This window comes from Chiloscyllium punctatum, chromosome X (assembly GCF_047496795.1).
Source record: "Chiloscyllium punctatum isolate Juve2018m chromosome X, sChiPun1.3, whole genome shotgun sequence".
NCBI classification, from domain to species: Eukaryota; Metazoa; Chordata; class Chondrichthyes; order Orectolobiformes; family Hemiscylliidae; genus Chiloscyllium; species Chiloscyllium punctatum.
This window is the reverse complement of record NC_092791.1, coordinates 22,344,663-22,368,340: the sequence shown is the minus strand read 5'-3', so window position 1 is coordinate 22,368,340 and position 23,678 is coordinate 22,344,663. Positions and strand designations below refer to the sequence as shown.

Here is a 23,678-nt window from a genome sequence, read left to right as displayed (position 1 = left end):
ACCCTCTGTGATAAAAAAATTCCAAAGATACACTATCCTCTGAAAGAAGAAATTCCACCTTGTCTGTCTTAAATCTGCAATCCCTTATTCTGACATTATGCCCACTGATCCTAGACTCTCCCACAAGATAAATCTACCCTGCATCTACCCTGTCAGGTCTCCTAAGAATCTTGTATGTTTCAATAAGGTCAGCTTTCATTCTTCTAAATTCCAATGAGTACAGGCCCAACCTCTGCAACCTCTCCTCAAGAATATCCTTCCACATCCAGGATCAATTTAGTGAACTTCCTCTGGACTGCCTGCAATGCCAGTGTATTTTTCTTCAGAGAAGGGTCCCAAAACTGTTCACAGTATTCCAGTTGTGGTCTGACTAGTGTCTTGCATAATTTTAGCAAAACCTCCCTATTTTTATACTTCATTCTACATTTCAAACACACCATTTAGCTCCAACTCATCTGCAAACCAAGCAATTGAAGTACAAACAGTACTTCAACGAGTGTCAGGTTATTGGCTTTTAAAACGTGCGGCAATCCTTCAGCTATCTTTGGTTTTTAAAACAATTGTTTTCCCATTTCAGATCGCAATCGAAAATATAAATAAAAATTATTTTTATACAGCTCAGACTATAATTTGCAGTTACAGATAACTATGTTTGCGTCCTGACTCTTGCTTACCACTGTTGATCCACACATAGCAGTTGGTTACCAGTGACAGTAACCTCTAGTTTTAGCATGTCCCACAAGAGAAAACATTCTTTCTACATGCACCCTGTCAAGACATCTCAGGATCTTAAATGTTTCAATCAAATCATCTCTTACTTTCAAATGCCAGCAGATATAAGCCTAGCCTGTCCAACATCTCCTCAGAAGACAACATACCTATTCCAGTATTAGTCCAGTACATGATCTCTGAACAATATCTAACAATTTACACCATTCCTTAAATAAGGCAACCAAGACTTTACACAATATTTCAGATGTGTAGAAATGGAGGAGGAGTGGACCAGGATGTCCTGGAAGGATTGTTCCCTGCAGAAGGCTGACAATGGAGATGATGAGAATATGTTTATGGTGGTGGCAAACTGGTGGAGTTGGTGGAATCATTTTTATCTGTAACGATCTTTGGATGTGGATGATGGTATGGTGGGGTGGTAAGTGAGTGTCAAGGGAACTCTATTGCTGTTATGCAAGAGAAGAGAAGAACTAGATGCGACGTGTTGGCTCTGCTTTCTCTCCATCAATGCTACCAGACTTTGAGTTTTTCCAACAATTTCTGGTTTTGTTTCTGCCTCATTCAATATTCTGAGAAAACTCTGTCATTTCAGTCCTTCTGGCCTCCTCATTGTAATTAGTGTTTGTTCAGTAATCACATTTCTTATTTCTCTAGCTTCTCTGTGGGTTTGCAAGCAAATTTTACTGCCTCTTTATTTAGAAACTTTACAGCCTTCTCAGTGGGATTTGATTTCCTAAAAGAAAGGTTTATTAGACAACCACTAGTATAGAGACCCCTGAGTCACTTCAAAGCCAGACTGTCTAAATTATTAGACAATATACCTCTGAACTCCTTGAAAGCTTTGCTTGGCTATTTTCTTTAAAATCATTTTTCGATAAACAGCAATGACTTACAGCACACATTAGATTGTTACTCTCATTCCTGGATTTAATCGAAACAAAATGTCCAAATTGTTTCATATTTTCCAATTTTTCTACATAATCCTGAAATATAAATATGTCTTCCAACTGTAATAAAATTGTCAAAGAGTTTTTATGCCATTGTAACTTTGAAGCAATTTTCTCAAACAAAAGACAATTCAATTCCTTCCTCACTGAATTTAGGCATAAGGTGAATATTCTTCTCAAATCAAAATGAGACTGTGATTTGTGATTGAGATGGAAGAGCTATGGACCTTAAACAAAATGGTGACACAGTCCTCAATCCAGAAATCCTGGCCTGATATCTGGCAACTACCATTTTAACTGAGCAGGAGCAGTGGAATTTTGCATGTGCATAGATTAAGAGACTGTTGCTTTTACTCAGAACTAATTTTCATTGAAAATGTTTTGTGTAACATGACTCATGAGATTTCTTAATTTGAGGAAAAGATACAAATTTACTAGAGTTCTTTGGAAAGCTGAGGTAACCTTTTGGAGAACTTTAAAAATGTTCACCAAGGGCCACCAAGCTTCAACAAGTTCAATTGCAAATACCAGTAGAATTGGATGAGGGGCCTGTGATTTTGCATGAAATTTTCTCCTAATGTCTAGGCACCCAGTTGGAAGGAAGGAGAATGTACCAGATAAGAAGAGTGCACATATGATAAAGGTACTGCAAATTATGGGAAATCATGGACTATATTGCGGTGGGATTTCTGGTTGGCATGGACAAGTTGGACTGAAGGGTCTGTTTCCGTGCTGAAAATCTCTATGATTCTATGTGGTTTCACCAACGCCCTTGTAATTGAAGCATAATCGTCCTACTTTTGTATTCCATTCCCCTTGCAATAAACAATCACATTCTATTAGCTTTCCTAGTTACTTAATGTATGTGCACATGAACCTCTTGCAACTCATGCACAAGGACACTCAGATCTGTCTACATCTCAGAGCTCTGCAATTTCTCACTGTTTAAACAACATGCTTAATTCTTCCAGCCAAAATGGACAATTTCATGTTTTTCTACATTAATATCCATTTGCCAGATCTATTCCCCCTCATTTAACCTCTCTATATCCCTTTGTCACTTCTTTATGTGCTCTTACTTTGCAACCTACCTTTGTCATTAGCAAATTTAGCAATCAAACCCTTATTTATATACATTGTAAAAGATTGAGGCCTCAACACTGATCCTTGTAACACACCATCCATTACGAGGTAAAAACAATGACTGCAGATGCTGGAACATCTTGCCAATCAGAAATTAACCATTTATACCTACACTGTTTCCGGTCAGTTAGCCAATTTTCAGTCATTGCCAATATTATTACCACCTACATCATGAGCTTGTATTTTCTACAAAAATGAGAAAGTGAGGACTGCAGATGCTGGAGATCAGAGCTTAAAAATGTGTTGCTGGAAAAACACAGCAGGTCAGGCAGCATCCAAGGAGCAGGAAAATCGACGTTTCGGGCATAAGCCCTTCTTCAGGGCTTATGCCCGAAACATCAATTCTCCTGCTCCTTGGATGCTGCCTGACCTGCTGCGCTTTTCCAGCAACACATTTTTCAGCCTTTTTCTACAATAATGTTTTACATGGCCCTTTATTAAATGCCTTCTGGAAATCTGGAAGGAGGGATGGAGTCAAAGAAATGGAAAGAATCCAGAAGGGTGTCAGTATCCATCAGTTGTTAAAGCTTATGATACCCTCACACTTAAAAGGAAAAAAAGCCATTGTTGAAAAGTAAGAGGTGAAAGATGAAATGGAATTGTGATGCAGTACTACTGTCGAAAATATGTACATGGCACTGAGTGTAAATCTGTAGGTGAGTTATGAGGATAGATTGGAAACGTTGGTACTGTTCCCCTTGCAGTTTAAAAATTATGACGGGGCGGGGACAGAGTGGATAGGGTGAAGCTGTTCCTGCTCATGAAGAGAAAAAGAACGATGGCATAGATTTAAAGTGATATGCAAACAAAGCAAGGGCGATGTGATTTTTTTACACTGAGTTAGTTATGCTATGAAGTGCACTGCGTGACAATGTGGTGTAGGCGGCAGGATGGGCCGAATGGCCTCCTTCAGCTTCATAGTGATTCTTAGCGTTCTGGCAGTCTGTAGAGAGAGAATTCACGTTTCAGGTCAAAGACCTTTGTTCAGAACTGAAAAAAAGTTAAATATCTTAAACGTTTTAAGGAAATATCGGAAGTCGGGGAAGAAAGAACAAAAAGGAAAGTTTGTGATAAGATGGGAAACGTTGGCTGAGCGGGTTACTGTTCATGAAACAATGGCTGTAAACTGGTTCCAATAGCGTCTTCTACGGGTACTCTTGTCTCGGAGGACCTGAGTCCATATATTCGTTGTGCTTGGAGGACTTAGAGGATAAAAAAAAGGCTTACACCGTGTAGGTAAATGTGGCCCTGTTTCTTTCTATTTTATATATATCGGTCTTATTCCGGGATTGGTTGAGTGTAATTATTTATTTCTGTAGTTACTTTTTAAAAAAAAGTTCCCTACTTCTATTTATACGCCGACAGTTGCATCATTTTGAGTAAATCCGTTGAGGCCTAGAGTGTAATGAAGCCTCGTAGCAAGTTCGAGAACTTTCCGCCACCAGACCTGTCAACGGTGCGATTTCGTGCGAGTTTCTGTCAGAATTCCGGTAGGCCTAAGAACGGATTTGTTCTTCGGAATGAAGGAATTCGTGTCCAGTAATATTATTAAGGTTATAACTGGCATGAAAGCAATGAATTGATTGATTGAACACAAAACAATCTAAATGAAAATCTAAGACAAGAGCATCTAAAGGATACCGAAAACACTGTTTTCAAGTATGGGACGCCAAAAGAATTTTGGTTCAAATTTATCGTTGAAATATTATTTGAAACCGCTTCATCCCGTTGGCTTCGTGCAGAAACGATTTTTCTGTACAGTATTAAGACTGCTCAATTTCTGGCATTTTTTTCCAAGTGGCGAGAAATACACCAATCTTTGTTTTTAAATCTGAGTCAAGAATATCGATATGCTACCTAAGCTTTTTTCCCCCCACTTGTCGTTTTATCCATTGACATGGATTCTCCAGTCCAGTTTGAATAAAATAATGATTGAAACTGAAACGTGCTTTATTGCCACACAGTTAGTACATTTGTCTACTAAACCATTGGAATCTTTTTAAAACAAAAACCTTAATTATGTGATTTTTGTTTTTAAAAATGGCAATTACTGAAAATTATTTCCAAATATTATTCTTTGTAGATCGCTCTATGTTTTGCCATTCAAGAACAAGAGCAGGAGAAAGCAGTAAGTTTTAGTTGATCAATCAAAGGTATGAGGGAGAGTAAATTTTTCATTTTTCTCCTTTGGATGTCAGATAACTTTACAACTCGTCCTATTTGCAGTTATTGTTGACTTGCACCCTATAGTGTGAAAATTCTTAGAGATGATTCTAAAAATCCTGTTTTTTCCTTCTGTCGTGTCCAGTTATATCCCCTTGCACCTAAAGATAATGACTCATCCTGAGGTGGTATTGATAACTATTCAATGGTAGAAACACATTGCCAAGCTTAATCCGGTCTTTGCTGCATATTCATGTGTACACTTTTTAAAGAGTGGTCAGGTTAGAACTCTTGCTTTTAGTTTAATTTGAATTATCGAGGTATGTTTATTTTATTTCTCCACTGCTGCCCTGGTTGATTTAAAAAAGAATTAATGCAAATTGTGGATGAACCTGGGACTATATTATCCTGTCTGACTCCTCAGTACGACATCATAACTGCCATTTGTGTACTCAGTTGGTAGTGATGGGCAGAATGATTTGATTGTTATGCTGTTTGACTGGACTGAATCATTATGTTATATTTAAAGAAACCGTAATCCTGAGGGCATAGATGGAGTACAAAATACTGTCCCATCTGTAGTTCTTGGGGGTGAAAACATAGTAAAGTTATGCCCTTCCTGTCTTTCATAATAACATTAATTCAGATATCAAAAAAACTGGACCAGAAATTGATTCAGACTATTTATAAAAATGCTATATTCTGGTGATTTTGGAGCTGAACTGAAAGGTTGGAACTCCCAAAAGTGCAGCCTTTGTACCTTTGCCTGATGGCACTTGTCAACATTATCTTGGCAAAAATATTCAGTGCAGGAAGCCATGCTGTTCCTTTAATCAATACCCTGTATTCATTATTTGGGACCTTTTTTTCTTTCAAAAAAAAGTTTGATAAACTGATTTTGGAGCAATTTGACAGATAATTGAGGCGTTCTTGTATGAACTTTTGAGGCATTAAACCGATAAGTTACATAGTTTTGCAACTAAATCAGTTTGTGTTTTAGATAATTGTCACTTTGTGCTATGGTAGCATAAATTAAAATAAAAGCTATTCACTACTTCCTCTCTTCAATGACATGCTGCTATCAGACCCATATTCTTGAATGCAAATAAAACGTGCAAATCAAGATCATTTTCTAATGTTAAGAACTTGGCCACTAAGTCTCCTTAAATGGGACACCACAGAAATTGGAAAAGCTGAGGTTAATCCGCATGTAATAATTGGATCAAAGAATGAAAGGTAAAAAATTAATACTTTTGAATGGAATATTGTGTGCAATGCTGGTCTCCTTCCTACTGAAAGGATGTTGTGAAACTTGAGAGGGTTCAGAAAAGATTTACAAGGATGTTGCCAGGGTTGGAGGATTTAACCTATAGGGAGAGGTTGAATAGGGTGGGGCTGTTTTCCCTGGAGCGTCGAGGCTGAGGGGTGGCCTTATAGAGGTTTATAAAATCATGAGGGCATGGATGGTGTAAATAGACAAAGTCTTTTCCCTGGGGATGGGGAGTCCAGAACTAGATGGCATAGATTTAGGGTGAGAGGGGAAAGATATAAAAGGGACCCAAGGGGCAACATTTTCAAGCAGATGGTAGTGCGTGTATGGAATGAGCTGCCAGAAGTGGTGGTGGCGGCTGGTACTATTGCAACATGTAAAAGGCATCTGGATGGGTATATGAATAGGAAGGGTTTAGAGGGATATGGGCTAAGTGCTGGCAAATGGGACTAGATTAATTTAGGATATCTAGTCGGCATGGACGAGTTGGACGGAAGGGTCTGTACTGTACATATAGGCGAAGTCCTTGGAAATAATTAATTAGAGCAAGGAGCTTCAAGTCATGAAAGATAGACAAGACAGAAAAAGGTCCTTTGGCCCATCAAGTGTATGCCAATCAAAAACAAACGTCTAATTATTCAGGGTTATAAACTTTGCATTAATAATGATAAAGATGTAGGAAAACTGCATGTTTGGAGCTTTGGAAGAACAAAATAAAATTCAGAGAAAGTCTATATTAATAAACATTAAGATTTGTGGTTGTTAAAAGGATGATGGGGTGAAGACAGTTGGCTATCTGACAGGAAGATGTTTTTGTCTTGTGCCTAGAAATTGGAGCAATGTCAGAAAAGTCATCCCCTTTCCCACCTCTCAGATTGTGGGAACAGTACTCAAGTTTCTGGTAGATGTAAAGTGTTAAAAGGTGCTGAAGGATGGGAATAGGGATGAAAAGGTTTTTGACATGAAAGAGGAATTGATTCTTGGGAACAAGTTTAGCAATAAAGGAGATGTGAAATCAGAAGGAGTGAGGTAAAAACATTTTTTTACAAAAAAAAGCACCCCCCCCCGACTATCAAAGACAAAGAGTGTCCATTGTTTTGATTCTAGAAAGAAGGAAATATTTTGCAAAAATTGAAGGAACTATGTTTTACTGCCTCATTAAAGAGTGTGAAGGAGGTAGCTTTAAGTCAGAGTTGATGTGTAAATGTAATATGGATTATGGGATTAGAATCCAGCCTTTATTTCAATAGCAGCTTGCAATGAAGTTGACTAAATTTTCTTCAACATGTTTAATATAGAGTTGTTTGTATTTTGTTTAATTTTTGAATCACTTAAGTTGACACTTTATCTTAATTCGACATTGCTTGCGTTAAATTTTCAGTTGCATTTTCATAAATTAGCTTTTATGAATTAGAAACTGGAGCATGTATGTTCATCTATAAAATTTCATCAATAGTATTTACTCGCGGACCCTTTAATGAATATAAATTTCAACATGCCATGATTGTGTGTATATGCAATATGCTAGTTTGCAATTTAGGAATGCATTTAATCATCTGAGGTATTCTCATCCTACTACTTAAACATTTATCTTCATAGCTGTGATGTTAAGTGTTAAAAGTGGTTTGTTTTTGTTTTCTAAAATCTAGAATTTGAGGACCAAGTTTGAAATGAATAGCTGTCAGAATTTTATACAGTAGATTAGACATAAGCTCTTATGGAATTTCATGTGGAAAGTGAAAGGTTGGGTTTGCAATATTCCTTTACATAGTATTTGCTACAATAATGTGTAATTGTGGGTAGACTGAACTCTGCTCTGGTGAGCTAAATCACCACCATTTCATTTTCTCTGTTCTTTACGTTTCTTCAGTAGTTTGTTTCCACTGCTGATTGTACGTCTCTATTTCAAAATCCCTATAGTATAATTGCAATAAGAATTCATTTTTAAAATAATTCTTATTCGCGATTATTACTTATTTTGTTGTACCACTGACTTAATCAAGAAAAGAAACGCACCCGTAAATCGTTAACACCTATCATTTTAAGTGAGAAAAGACAAATGGTTCTTTCAGAGGAGGAATGCAAAATCACTGATAGCAACTTCTCAATTTCCATGTTATCCTTTGTACATGTGAATTTCAGACAATGCTGTCAGTTACAGAAGGAAATGATGGCAAAGCTGACAATTTTGCCATCATTACTATAGCAAATTCCTGATCTAAATAAAACTGCTTCTCCATTTTGTTATCAAACTTCAGCCATCTCCTAATTTTAAAAAAAATCAACAATGTAGGTACAACTACAATGTTTTGTGAGAAAAGGATTAACCACAGTTACTTTTGTAGATTAATCTCTTGTTCATTGTAAAAGAACTGGCTTCTTTTTCTTTTGCAGTTGTTTATTGAGAGCCTTGGCTGAGTAGCGCAGAAATAATCTGGAATCATGTCCGAGAACGACACTGATAATTTAGTCAACAGCGGCAAATATGAGGCTGGCAAGAGCAAACGGAATGTTTGCCGAGACTTTCTGCGCAATGTCTGCAACCGTGGTAAGAATTGCAGGTACTTCCACCCAGATGATATTGAGGCCTCCGACCTCGCCGAAATAAGGAACGAAACTGATAATTTAGTCAACATTGCCAGTGACGAGGCTGGTAAAAGCAAACAGAACATTTGCCGAGACTTTCTGCGCAATCTCTGCAATCGTGGTAAGAATTGCAGGTATATCCACCCAGATGACATTGAGGCTTCTGACCTCACTGATGTAAGGAATGACACTGATAATTTAGTGAACATTGGCAATGATGAGGCTGGCAAAAGCAAACAGAACATTTGCAGAGACTTTCTGCGCAATCTCTGCAATCGTGGTAAGAATTGCAGGTATTTTCACCCAGATGATATTGAGGTCACCAACCACGCTGATCTAAGTGATGACGCTGATAATTTAGTCAATAATAGCAAATATGAGGTGAGCAAGAGCAAGCGGAATGTTTGCCGTGACTTTCTGCGCAATGTCTGCAACCGTGGTAAGAATTGCAGGTACTTTCATCCGGACAATGTTGAGGCCTACAATGTGGGTGACATGCGGCATGAGTCAATCTTTTGTCAGTACTTTCAGAATAGTAAATGTACCCGTGAGAACTGCACATTCATTCACGGGACGAAGGGGGAAGAGAATTATTACAATAAAACAGGAAAGCTTCCTGCTCACTTGCAACAGACAGTGGCTGTGACCTTTGGGCTTTCACCCTCTAATCTTCCTCTTATTACAAAGGAGATCCCATTCTGTCGTGACTTTCTAAAGGGCAAATGTCGAAGAGGATCCAAATGTAAATTCCAGCATTTGAAACGTGATGACAATGATAAAAAAAGTGTAGAAAGAGTGTCGTCACAAGATAGAGAACTTTCTCCTGAGATTTGTAGGTATGACCGTTTGGATGACCTCTATGAGACAGAGAGATGTGATTACGACCAGCATCCGAAAAGGAGAAGGGTGGAGGGCCTGCGTTTTGAAGTATTTGATTACAGCACTCCTAGTCTGCGCCCAGGTGAACTCAGTTTTTTGGAGGAGGAAAACCATATGCTCAGAAAGCGCAATGAAGAACTCAAAAAGCAGGTGTCAAGCTTAATGCTGACTAATGAGGTCCTTCTGGAACAAAATGCAGATCTGCGCAAGCAGGTGAAGTTGGGGATCCTGAACACTGGGGCTGACCCAACACAACACCCAGCTTTGCACACTGTTACCAATTATAACCGTAGCATAGTAAAGACTCACACCACCCTGAGCAACCAGACACTGAGATCACAACCCATTTCTCATCAAGAGTTGATAGCGCAAGCTCGAGCTCATAATGCATTGTGTTCTGAAGCCACATCCCAAAGTCCTCCTTGTCTTAGCGCTTCTATCTCTGCACCCTATGTCCAGGGGATGACTTCACCAGTTTCAATGGCACCACTTGCCATCTCTACACCTGTGGCAGTTACACAATCACTGCCAGGAATTGCCATGAGTTATACCACCACTCAAATGGTCAGTTACCCAAATGCATCCCAAAGTATGAGGTTCCTCTGTCGTGCAGAAGAGAGTTGAGGTTTGAAGATTTTATGAAAAATTAATATTTTCCCATTGTTGCTTCCCAGGGAAATTGTGAAAATTGAGTTTAAATATGATTCTTAAAGAGGGAGTCTCACCATCAGCAACCCTTTTGCCGAAACAATGAAATGAAGATGCTTTTTACTCCTGCCTCAAATGGTGCGGGCTTATGAACTCACTGACAAACTGCCTGTACAGAATTGTACCTCAGCAATAGTAGCATACTGAAGTTAAACCACCCTTCAGTTTGCCACTATGTATGTCGCAAATGTTCAAAAAAAAATCCAACAGAACCCTTGTTTTTGAATGCTTTGAAAACTTGGTGTCAGCAGAAGTCTTGCTTTTGTTTTGCTCACCCTGTAAACTCTGGTGCTAATGAAAGCAAAGTTTTTGACAACGCATTGCAATGCCCAGACCAGCTTGAGCTCTCCTGCTGCTGCACTTGGAATAGTTTTGCCTGCACTATGGTTGCTCTGTCTGTTTCTGTAAAATTGGTTGAATTTCACAAAAAAGTTGGTTTAAAAAAAAACACAACGCTTGTGTTAAAAAAGATTGTGCCTGTTCTGCAGTTACTTGTTTTTAAATCACCTTTAAATCCAGAGTTTTTGTTTTACAGAAATAAAAACAAATCATTTTGTTTCCCCTTCCTCCCCCACCACCAAAATAAATTCTGCTTTAATTGTGGTCAGGACAGTAATTGGAGGGTATGAAGAAGGGAGAATAACTGTTTTCTGCTAGATATTTTGCCCTGTAATATAAATGGGACTTTTTACTCGAGCGTTTTTGAGGAGTGGTGGGGTTGGGGACTGAAAACCAAAAATGGCTCTCTTAAATGCAGCATCAGGGAATCTGGCAGCAAGAGGAGGCTAACATAACATGCACACATTTGAAATACGATCACTGAAGCAACTTGGGTTAATGCCTCCCAACTACTGCTGATCGTTAAGTTATCTTGCGTTTCCTTGTTCACAATTCCTTAGCTTTGAGCTCCCAAAGTTCAAATTACATTGATGAGCTTTGTGAAGCAACAAAATTGTTTCTTTTATTTCCTGGGGTACTGATGGTAAGACTCCCTCTACATAAACTAAACAAAAAAAGTGTGCTCTAAGATTAGTAATGAATTGACAGTCTTTATCAAAACACATAATTTAATGTAATATAAATTGCAAACTACCTGTTCTTCCCTTCTCCAACAATTTATGAAATTCACTTTTTTTATTACTGATAATTTTTATTTTTTTCTACCAGCAATCGTATGCCACAAATGTTCTATTTTTCCTTTATTTAGAATTACAGTTGAGGTTATCAGGACAAATACAAAAATTGCTTACTTGGTTAGTTTTAAATCTCTCTGATATTTGCTTATAGACATTCTATACCCATCCCATTTCAAAGCACTTGGAGGGTTAATTTTTGGTGATACATGTGCATTTAGTTGAAATTACTTTTGGTAATTAAAATTGTATCTTTTTTTTAAAAGTCATCAAGTTCCATGTTTCCTTTGTTTTTGTACAAATAGAGTTCCTGGCCAAAGCATTTTTTTGCTCTTGTCACTTCTTTTCCCTTCAAAAGTGTACAAGCCCTCCGAAGATAAAACACCTTCTGTAGTGCAAAAAGAAAACTAAATGAGCATTCTCACCACAAACATATCCACTGTAACCTCTTAGGATATGAAAATGATTATAAAGTGCTGCAGTACTACGATTTAAGTTGGTGAGGCAAACTACAATATGTAACAAATATATACTTAATGCCTGAAGCGTGGAAGCTGGGTGTTCACTAACTAATAGCTGAAAGTAGCATTGTATCAGATGATGTGAAGAAAAGGTTTGTGGATTGTCATCTTTGTCATGTGATTTTTCGAAGTTCTAGGTTCAAAACTTGTAGATCGCTGTGCCATTTCTGCATCTCGTCAAGAAACTTACCTAATTGCATTGTTAATCAGGGTTTCAAGGGTGCATCACCAATGTATACACCAGTACAACTGTTTTTTGTTTTCAATTCAGCAGTAACAGAACTGCAAAGTCAATCAGAGAGAATAGGAAACATCTACATTCATACAGAGCCACAACTTACTATATATAGAAGATAGCTATATATGCACATGTATATGACTTGACTAAAATATTTTTTAGTCATCCATATTGTAAATGTATGTTGAATGGTAACGTCAAACTACCCCTACTAAAAATATTTGTGATGTTGAGCGAGGAGAGAATCTGGGACAGAATCTGGCCCAGTGTAATGTTTCCTTCCCTTGGTTGAATATCCTGCTGACTTCCAGTATCTAGACTCAACCGAAAGATAACCACTTGGATGAGGTTCCAGCGGACACCTTGTTGAATGATACTTCAGCATGGTGTCAATGACATTGGTTGAGGAGGAGGAGGAGAGTAGAAAACTGACAGAGGAAGGTGGGGAGGGGGGGGGAAAGGCTTACAATTATGCATAGGGTATAAAAGTGTACTGTAGTAAATAACATAGAATACAATGTGTGAAATATTGGCAGTTTTTTTCTACTTGAAGTTGTATGAGTAGTACATTATTGTGCCCATTTGATTCTTCACTTTAACAAATGACAACATTGGTATGTCAATCACTTCCTCGACTGCATGATAGGTTGAACGATCTGAGGGAGGTGCAAAGCAAAGTATGGTACTTCCAATTGGAGAGATGGCATTCTGAAAATGATTCTGTGCCCTGCATCCAATTTGTTTAAGAAAAACTGCAGTTTTCCAAATTTTCTGTATAGTTATTAGCTTCAAGTAAATTTTAACTTGTTGCAAGTTTTTTTTTGTTTTCAGATGTTTTCAATATTTTGATTCTATTACAGATTTCTAACTTGCTAAAATTAGACATGAGAATTTCTATTTACATAACGGTTACATTACTATCAACTGGGGAGCCATGTAGAAAATGCACTCAAGGAAGGATTAAGAAGCCAAAACCAACACTGAGAAGTTTGGGTCTGCAACATGGGAAATATGAATTTTTACAAATTTTAGTCTCAAAATACAGTAAACCCTTTACTATTCTGAGTCCCTGGGATTTTTCAGCATAAAGTGCAATGCCAAGATTGTCTAACTGCAGTCGGCAGGTCTTAAATTCACAGATGTTCAAAATAGGACTTCTAGTGCAACTTTTGAAAGTGGTCCATTAAGCATGTTTTCATCAATTTTAATGCTGATAACTTGTTCGTGTGCATACTGGTGTTCATGAAAAGAAGTTCTGATTTATTGAAAATCTGAAGATGATAATTGATGTCCACTGTATGTAAATATAGATTATATGACAAAGAATGTACAGCAGTGTTGTCACTTATTGTTAGGATTAAAATAGGACCAGAATGGATGAATTCATACTGTTTCTGAATAGAGCCAAGTGAACTGTGTCTTTAGGTGTGTTTTTCTTTTTTGGTATGACATGTAATACCATTTCTCAAAGTTAAACTTTCCCACTGATAAGAACCTCCAGAATAACCTAAATTTCCAGTTTACTTCTGTATCTTGCTTGATTGATATTGTGTAAGTTTTTTTAAAATCACATTTGTGAGAAAATTAAACATAAGTTTTCTCCATGCTGTGTATAACTACATTTGTTATCAGTTTACTTTTTAAATGTTGATCTGTAAGCATTTTTATAGTGTGAAATATGAACTATTCATTTTTAGATGGCAAGATTCTTTAAGAAGGGCCATCTAGTGCTTTTATGCATTCAGAATAATTCTGGTCAGTTTGCTAAGTACCCTGTTTTAAGCAAGTCCCATCTGTGGTTGTGACTCAAACTTATTGGTTCTTTATTCACCGTTACTAAATTATAATGTTTGATTTGGAGGAGGTTGGGGATGAAATTTGGGAGACTGGAAGGTAGAATGTTTTCCTACAGATGTGTGCACTGTCTCCTGGCAGATTAAATTAACACTGATTTGTTCTGCTTGCTAAAGATGGACACAGATGTTCCATATAGAGGACATGAGTTTTGACCTACAATCCCCAGTTCAACCACATCACTGAAGAAAGTTGCTGAACAGAGACCAACTATTTTGCCATATTCAAAGTATGGGGCAGTAGCAGGAGGGTTTGTCCGAGGTGTTCTTGTATGTCCAACAGCAGCCAGTTTCAGAGCAGTATAAGCAAAGGCTGGGTGAAGGACACCCATTTTCTTATCTGTGGGCAGTTTATGAACCAAGGATTTTTTTTGTGTAGAAAGACTTGTCTCTTTCTGAACAAAGTTTTAAAACATTGTATTTCTGTTGGATACTAATGTGTGTGGTGCAATTAAATTAAAGATTTTCAAAGTCTTTTTTAGTTTTTTTCTGATTTGTGTTTTCATTGTTTTTCATAAATTGAACCAATTCAAAGGATATACAGTATATGCTGTTGAATGAACTACATTTTTCAATCGAGTTACTAGCTTTTATTTTTGGATTTCCACTTCTGCAGATGAAATCAGTTGGTTCCTTATAACTTGCTAGTACTGGCTCTTATGCAACCAACTTCACAGAAGTGCAGAAGGAGGCAATTTGACCCGTTGTGTTTGTGTTAGCTCTTTATGAGCAATTTACCTCGTGCCACTCACTTGACTGCTCCCCGTAACCTTCCATGTTCTTTCTTCCCAGACAACGGTGTCATTCCCTCTTGAATGCCTTGATTGAACCTGCCTCTACCAGACTGTCAGTGCGTTCCTGATCCTAATTACTCGCTGTGTGATAAAATGTTTTGTCATGTTTTTACTTCTTTTGCTCATCACCTTTTTAAAATCTGTTTGTTCTCTAACCTTGCACTAATGGGAACATTGTTTTCATACATACTCTTCCAGACCACCCAAATTTTAAATTTTGCTATCAAATCTACTCTTAACCTTCTCTAAGGAGAACAGTACCAACTTCTCCAGTCTATCTAAACAACTGAAGTTCCTCATCCCTGGGATAAATGTTTTCTACATCCTCTCTAATGCTTTCACATCTTTCCCAAAGTGCAGCACCCAGAACTGTGCACAACATTCCTAGCTGTGGCCAAACCAGTGTTTGACACATATTTAATGTAACTCCCTTAACTTTAAATTGCTGCTTCTGCCTATTTGTCATGGATTGCCTCCATTTACAATTTGGCTCAATATGACCATTCTATCCCCTTTTCTTTGGCTCCTCGTAACACTGCTTGAATTAATCTTTTCCTTAAATATACCTTGGAGCTTAAACAGGTATTTTTCACAAGACAGCTTCACAGATGAGGACAAGAAAATGTCTGTGACGGTGAAGAAAATACAGTGTATTTCAAGGGTTTGACAGGTCCTGCCTTTGGTCAAATTCATCTTTCTGTTCTAAAATAGATCTGAAAATAATGGCCACGTTAGAAGTTGGAAATAAACATCAGCCATGTAAATTTGCTGCACATGCCATGATGCAGCCTGTAGGCATCTGTTCTGTTACAATCTTCATAGTCTGGAAAACATTTAAACCACTATGATTATGTTGATTCTTTCTTTGCTGAATGGTCTAAGTACATAGTATTTACATTGCACATTATTTTGGTTTATTGCTGTGTTAAATGCAGCATATTACTGTTAATATTTTGGAGGAATGTTGTCGAGCATTGCCATCTTTAGACTTGCAGATCTCTTTTTAATAACCTACTTTTTAAGTAGGATGTTATTAAACTCATTATGAGGTGAAAATAAATAAAGATTAAAATAGCATAACCAAACTGATGTGAACCTCCTGCAGCTGTGAACCTATTAAGGTCTCAATGTTCAATAGCTCCAGCAAGCATAAAATAAATGGCAAAACTTTGGAAGCTGCAGCGCAAACAACATCACGTGGGTATCTGGAGTCGGAAATATTCAAGCTTATGGAAAAAGTTGATAAGTTATGTGAAGCTGCAAATTCCTTGATCTAAGATCCAGACTGTGGTCTCACTTCCAGGCCAGAGCTGGTGACCAAAGCAATTCCTCATAATTAGATAGTGGCATCAGAGACAGAGATGACATGAATGTGAATCTTTGCACAATAAACTTTTAAGTTTTGGAATGCTCTGCCTGATAAGGTGGTAGAAACAAATTCAATAGTATGTTTCAAAAGGGAGTTCAATAAATAATTCAAGGAGAAAACGTTTGTGAGATATGAGAAAAGAATGGAAACTGCTCCTTAAAAGAGCCAATGTAAGGCGATGAAGTGGCTTATTTTCAATATTCGCAGCATCTTTGCTTTTTGCTATACTATTTTGCTTTTATTGACATTTCTGTTAAGCTATTTCATAATTCTGTAATGAGATGGTGCAAGTTAGAGGGATAGCATCAAATTTAATATGGTAGGTAATACGTTCACATATGAAGCACTTTTTTATTGTGTCTTTCATGACCTGATTTACAAAGATGTTGCTGAGGTTGGAGCATTTGAGCTATACGGAGAGGCTGAAGAGACTGAAGGGTGAACTTAGAGGTTTATAAAATCATGAGGGGTATGGATAAAGTAAATATCTTTTCCCCAGGTAGGGAGAGTCCAAACTAGAGGTCATAAGTTTAAGGTGAGAGGGAAGATTTAAAAGGGACCTAAGGGGCAACTGTTTCAACTAGAGGATGGTGTATGTATGCCAGAGGAGGTGGAGGTTGGTACAATTACAACATTTAAAAGGCATCTGGATGGGTATATAAATAGGAAGGTTTTAGAGGGACATGGGCCAAATGCTGGCAGTTGGAACTATTTATTTAGGATGTCTGGTCAACATGGACAAGTTGGACTCAAGGGTCTGTTTCCATGTTGTACATCTCAATGACCTCAGGACATCCCAAAATGCTTTACAGTCAGTGAAGTACTTTTTAAAAAAAACTTGTGGGAAATCCAGCAGCCAACTTGTGGAAAGCACGATCAATGTGAGGATGTCGTTTGAGGGATCATTGTTGACCAGGGATAACTGCAATGCTCTTCTTTCAGATAGTGCCATGACACATTACACATCCACCTGAAAGGAATGTTGAAGCCTTGGTTTAATGTTTAGTCTGTAAGAAGACACTTCCAATTGTGTAGTATTTCATTAGTACCGCACTGAAGAGATTAGAATACAAAATTTATTTTTAACACAAATGCGATTTAAAGTCAGATGGTCGTGGGTTCACAGGCAATAATGCTATTGACTGAGATTTAGTTGATAATTGTTTAAACGGGAAAATTGAGAATTTGGGACAGAACAATGCACACCAATCGAATATAAATATAAGTAAATATATTGAAATTCTACGTTTGCGTGCACTTTCTCTGTAAATTTCTATATCCGTATTTCCAGGATGGAAGGTTGTCAAGTTGTAATTATGCTCTGATCATTTGAAATGTTGCTGTAATGCCTCCGTTTTGCTTCCTGCCTCTCCTTGCTATGTTTATCCTGTAGAGAAACTTGTGATCCAACCATTTCTCTGCTTCCCAAATTCCTATATTTAACTACAAAATCAAAGCCGTATAGAATATTTGACCTAAGAACTGGAACTGAATCCTATTTCTAAATTTTGGTCGAAATAGTTATGTTTTTCTTGAAGACTGTATAGTCTTAGTTCTCTACCTTGCCGTAGCAAACAGACTAGGATACAAAATCAAAACCTAACCCACATCCTACACTTTAATGGTAACTAGGGAAAGTCTTCCAGTATACATGTAACATATCAAAATGTTTGCACACGTCCTGTCTGCAGAATCTTAGTTTACGTTGTCATCTCTTTACTTGTTATACTCACTCTGTTTGCAATCCGGCTACTCGCAAAGTTGGTTCCAAACTCCTTTATTTTTCGTCGGTAACTCGCCTACTCTGATCTAGCGGTCCTTCACGCTACGTTGGAGAGTTACATCGGAGTGGTCTGGGAGTTTTTTGTTATCCGCGAAAAGTCCGTGCCTTTATCCCGTGTGAAGAGCGAGGATTTGCTGCAAGTTGCATTTACATTTTTCTACCAGTTGTTGTGCTGTAACTCCTCTCGCACTACCTCAGCCTGCATTGCAAAGCAACACCTGTAATCCAATTGTGTTTTCATCCCTCCGTCCCAAATTTCCAAGTTTGCTAACTAACTGCATACGAAATCAAGAATTGTTGTGAAAATAAGGACATTAAAGCTATGCCCCCGTAGTATTTGCGACTCGCCCAGATGCATTTGAAAGATCCTGAAGACTCAACCTTTTAATTTATGTGAAGTATTTTGTGACATTTCTCAGTATGAACAGCTACTATTCAAATATATTTTCGTATAACTCTACCTATTTGATTATTTCCATGTGCATAAAATTCTTGTAGGCGTTTGCAATTTATGCTCACTTTCGGGCCAAAATTCTACTTTTGAAACTTGAGTATGTAATTCAGGCTAGCTCTTCAGTTTACTATTGAGGGTGGGAGATGTTGTTTGAGGATTTATGTGAGGTCCTGACGACATTCAGTGAGCAAGGAATATCTCAGAGCAGTTATAAGCTGACTAACGTTTATCACTCTGCAGATATTGGAATCCAAAGTAGACCGACAGAAGACTGGAACAACACAAGTCAGGCAGCTTCAGGAGGTGGAGAAGTTCAGGCTGTGATGCTGCCTGGCTTGCTGTGTTCTTCCAGCCTCTTGTTTATTAATGTTTATCAGAGTCGAAAAGTGTGACACTGGAAAAGCACAGCAGGTCAGGCAGCATCCAAGGAACAGGAGAATCAACGTTTTGGGCGTAAGCCCTTCATCAGGAATGTGATAAAGGAATTCCTGATGAAGGGCTTATGCCTGAAACATTGACTCTTCTGCTCCTCAGATGCTGCCTGACCTGCTGTGCTTTTCCAGTGCCACACTTTTTGACTCTGATAAACATGTGATTAGGCAAGATTTAGGATGCATAGGATGGGGAAGGAAGCTGCAGGGGATGGGCACGATTGAAATGTGGAGCTTATTTAAGGTAAAGTTAGCGCGTGTCCTTGATAAGTATGTACCTGTCAGACAGGGAGGAAGTGGTTGAGCAAGGGAGCTGTGGTTTATGAAAGAAGTTGAATCTATTATCAAGAAGAAGAAGAAGGCTTATGTTAGACTGAGATGTGCTGGCTCGGTTAGGGCACTTGAAAGTTACAAGTTAGTCAGGAAAGACCTAAACAGAGAGCTAAAAAGAGCCAGGAGGGGGCATGAGAAGTCATTGGCAGATAAGATCAAGGAAAACCCCAAAGCTTTCTATAGGGTATAGTAGGAATAAAACAATGACTAGAGTCATAGAGATGTACAGCATGGAATCAGACCCTCCGGTCCAACCTGTCCAGGCCGATCAGATATCCCAACCCAATCTACTCCCACCTGCCAGTACCCGGCCCATATCCCTCCAAACCCTTCCTATTCATATACCCATCCAAATGCCTTTTAAATGTTGCAATTGTACCAGCCTCCACCACATCCTCTGGCAGCTCATTCCATACACGTACCACCCTCTGCATGAAAACATTGCCCCTTAGGTCCCTTTTATATCTTTCCCCACTCACCCTAAACCTATGCCCTCTAGTTCTGTACTCCCCCACCCCAGGGAAAAGACTTTGTCTATTTATCCTATCCATGCCCCTCATAATTTTGTAAACCTCTATAAGGACACCCCGCAGCCTCCAACGCTCCAGGGAAAACAGCCCCAGCCTGTTCAGCCTCTCCCTATAGGTCAAATCCTCCAACCCTAGCAACATCCTTGTAAATCTTTTCTGAACCCTTTCAAGTTTCACAACATCTTTCCGATAGGAAGGAGACCAGAATTGCATGCAATATTCCAACAGTGACCTAACCAATGTCCTGTACAGCCTCAACATGACCTCCCAACTTCTGTACTCAATACTCTGACCAATAAAGGAAAGCATATCAAATGCCTTCTTCACTATCCTATTCACCTATGACTCCACTTTCAAGGAGCTATGAACCTGCACTCCAAGGTCTCTTTGTTCAGCAACACTCCCTAGGACCTTACCATTAAGTGTATAAGTTCTGCTAAGATTTGCTTTCTCAAAATGCAGCGCCTCGCATTTATCTGAATTAAACTCCATCAGCCACTTCTCAGTCCATTGGCCCATTTGAGCAAGATCCCTTTGTACTCTGAGGTAACCTTCTTCGCTGTCCACTACATCTCCAATTTTGGTGTCATCTTTAAACTTACTAACTGCACCTCTTATGCTCGCATCCAAATCATTTATGTAAATGACAAAAAGTAGAGGACCCTGCACCGATCCTTGTGGCACTCCACTGGTCACAGGCCTCCAGTCTGAAAAACAACCCTCCACCACCACCCTCTGTCTTCTACCTTTGAGCCAGTTATGTATCCAAATGGCTAATTCTCCCTTTATTCTGTGAGATCTAACCTTGCTAACTACTCTGCCATGGGGAACCTTGTCGAACACCTTACTGCTGTCCATATAGATCACATCTACCACTCTGCCCTCATCAATGCTCTTTATTACTTATTCAAAAAAACTCAATCAAGTTTGTGAGACATGATTTCCCACGCACAAAGCCATGTTGATGATCCCTAATCAGTCCTTGCCTTTCCAAATACATGTACATCCTGTCCCTCATGATTCCCTCCAACAACTTGCCCACCACTGACGTCAGGCTCACCGGTCTATAGTTCCCTGGCTTGTCCTTACCACCCTTCTTAAACAGTGGCACCGCGTTAGCCAACCTCCAGTCTTCTGGCACCTCACTTGTGACTATCGATGACTCAAATATCTCAGCAAGAGGCCCAGCAATCACTTCTCTAGCTTCCCACAGAGTTCTAAGGTACACCTGATCAGGTCCTGGGGATTGATTCACCTTTATGCATTTCAAGACATCCAGCACTTCCTCCTCTGTAATCTGGACATTTTGCAAGGTGTCACCATCTATTTCACTACTTTCTATATCTTCCATATCCTTTTCCACAGTAAATACTGATGCAAAATACTCATTTAGTATCTCCCCATTTTCTGCGGCTCCACACAAAGGCCGCCTTGCTGATCTTTGAGGGGACCTGTTCTGTCCTTAGTTATCCTTTTGTCCTTAATGTATTTGTAAAGACCCTTTGGATTCTCCTTAACTCTAATTGCCAAAGCTATCTCATGTCCCCGTTTTGCCCTCCTGATTTCCCTCTTAAGTATACTCCTACTGCCTTTATACTCTTGTAAGGATTCACTCGATCTATCCTGTCTATATCTTACTTATACTTTCTTCTTTTTCTTAACCAAACCCTCAATTTCTTTAGTGATCCAGCATTCCCTATACCTAACAGCCTTTTATTTCACCCTAACAGGAATATACTTTTTCTGCATTTTCGTTATCTCATTTCTGAAGGCTTCCCATTTTCCAGCCGTCCCTTTACCTGCGAACATCTGCCCCTAATCAGCTTTTGAAAGTTCTTGCCTAATACCGGCAAAATTGGCCTTTCTCCAATTTAGAACTTCAACTTTTAGACCTGGTTTATCCTTTTCCATCATTATTTTAAATCTAATAGAATTATGACTAGAATAAAATTAGGGCCAATCAAGGGCAGTAGTGGGAAGTTGTGCGTGGAGTCCCAGGAGACAGGGCAAGTGCTAAATTAATATTTTTCATCAGTATTCAGACTGAAAAAGACAATGCTGTCAAGGAGAATACTGAGATACAGGCTACTAGACTGGATGGGATTGAGGTTCACAAGAAGGATGTGTTAGCAATTCTGGAAAGTGTGAAAATGGATAAGTCCCCTGGGCTGGATGGGATTTATCCAAGGATTCTCTGGGAAGCAAGGGAGGAGATTGCAGAGCCTTTGGTTTTGATCTTTATGTCATCATTGTCAACAGGAATCGTGCCAGAAGTCTGGAGGATAGCAAATGTCCCCTTGTTCAAGAAGGGGAGTAGAGACAATCCTAGTAATTATAGACCAGTGAACCTTTCTTCGGTTGTGGGTAAAGTGTTGGAAAAGGTTACAAAAGGTAGGATTTATAATCATCGAGAAAGGAATAAGTTAATTAGGGATAGTCAACACGGTTTTGTGAAGGGTAGATTGTGCCTCACAAACCTTATTGAGTTCTTTGAGAAGGTGACCAAACAGGTGGATGAGGGTAAATTGGTTGATGTGGTGTACATGGATTTCAGTAAGGCGTTTTGATAAGGTTCTCCACGGTAAGCTATTGCACAAAATATGCAGGTATGGGAATGGGGGTGACTTAGCAGTTTGGATCAGAAATTGGCTAGCTGAAAGAAGACAGAGGGTGGTGGTTGATGGGAAATGTTCATCCTAGAGTTCAGTTACTAGTGGTGTACCACGAAGATCTGTTTTGGGGCCACTGTTGTTTGTCATTTTTATAAATGACCTGGATGAGGGCAGAGAAGGATGGGTTAGTAAATTTACGGATGATACTAAGGTCGGTGGAGTTGTGGATAGTGCCAAAGGATGGGGGTTACAGAGGGACATAGATAAGCTGCAGAGCTGGTCTGAGAGATGGCAAACAGAGTCTAATGTGGAAATGTGTGAGGTGATTCACTTTGGAAGGAACAACAGGAATAAAGAGTACTGGGCTAATGGTAAGATTCTTGGTAGTGTAAATGAGCAGAGAGATCTCGGTGTCCATGTACATAGATCCCTGAAAGTTGCCATCCAGGTTGATAGGGTTTTTGAGAAGGCATGCAGTGTGATAGCTTTTATTGGTAGAGGGATTGAGGTTTGGAGCCATGAGGTCATACTGCAGCTGTACAAAACTCTGGTGCAGCCGCACTTGCAGTATTGCGTACAGTTCTGGTCACTGCATTATAGGAAGGATGTGGAAGCTGTGGAAAGGGTTCAGAGGAGATTTACGAGGATGCTGCCTGGTATGGAGGCAAGGTCTTATGAAGAAAGGCTGAGGGACTTGAGGCTGTTTTCATTCGAGAGAAAAAAGTTGAGAGGTGACTTATTGAGACATATAAGATAAGCAGAGGGTTAGATAGGGTGGATAGGGAGAGCCTTTTTCCTTGGATGGTGATGGCTAGTACGAGGGGACATAGCTTTAAATTGAGGGGTGATAGATATAGACAGATGTCAGAGGTAGTTTCTTTACTCAGAGAGTAGTAGGGGCATGGAATGCCCTGCCTGAAACAGTAGTAGACTCACCAACTTTAAGGGCATTTAATTGGTCATTGGATAAACATGGATGAAAATGGAATAGTGTAGGATAGATGGGCTTCAGGTTGGTTCCACAGGTTGGTGCAACATCGAGGGCAGAAGGTCCTGTACTGCACTGTAATGTTCTGAGTTCTATGTAGGAACTGTCAACGCTTGCTTATGTTCCCAGCTCTGATCTGACTGTTACAAAATTTTTAACTCTTTGCCATCACCACACACACACGTGCCACCTCCATCATGACCTCGTCCAG

The 23,678-nt window shown here is 39.0% G+C and overlaps 2 protein-coding genes across 13 annotated transcripts in view; both read left to right on the top strand.

Annotated features, from left to right (window-relative positions):
- The first annotated feature begins 3,928 nt into the window (after positions 1 to 3,928).
- Positions 3,929 to 23,678, top strand: part of LOC140471223 (zinc finger CCCH domain-containing protein 10-like) — a 136,655-nt gene continuing 116,905 nt past the window's right edge. For 3 of the 12 annotated variants that reach the window (XR_011956900.1, XM_072567165.1, XM_072567164.1), the window contains exons 1-2: positions 4,065 to 4,312; positions 4,906 to 4,950. Coding sequence is in view for 2 of the 12 variants with exons in the window: in XM_072567165.1 (XP_072423266.1) it covers positions 4,228 to 4,312; positions 4,906 to 4,950 (130 nt within the window). In the remaining 10 variants the exon portion in view is untranslated. The other 9 variants (XR_011956923.1, XR_011956922.1, XR_011956916.1 and 6 more) reach the window with 5 other exon arrangements.
- LOC140471220 (zinc finger CCCH domain-containing protein 10-like) lies at positions 8,650 to 14,647 on the top strand. Its single transcript, XM_072567146.1, has one exon. It carries the CDS (start codon positions 8,698 to 8,700, stop codon positions 10,342 to 10,344), a length of 1,647 nt encoding a protein of 548 aa, XP_072423247.1. The 5' UTR covers positions 8,650 to 8,697; the 3' UTR covers positions 10,345 to 14,647.

What these genes read in the sequence shown, in the direction of transcription:
- LOC140471220 (XM_072567146.1), top strand. Translation starts at nt 8,698, where the DNA reads ATGTCCGAGAACGACACTGATAATTTAGTCAACAGCGGCAAATATGAG.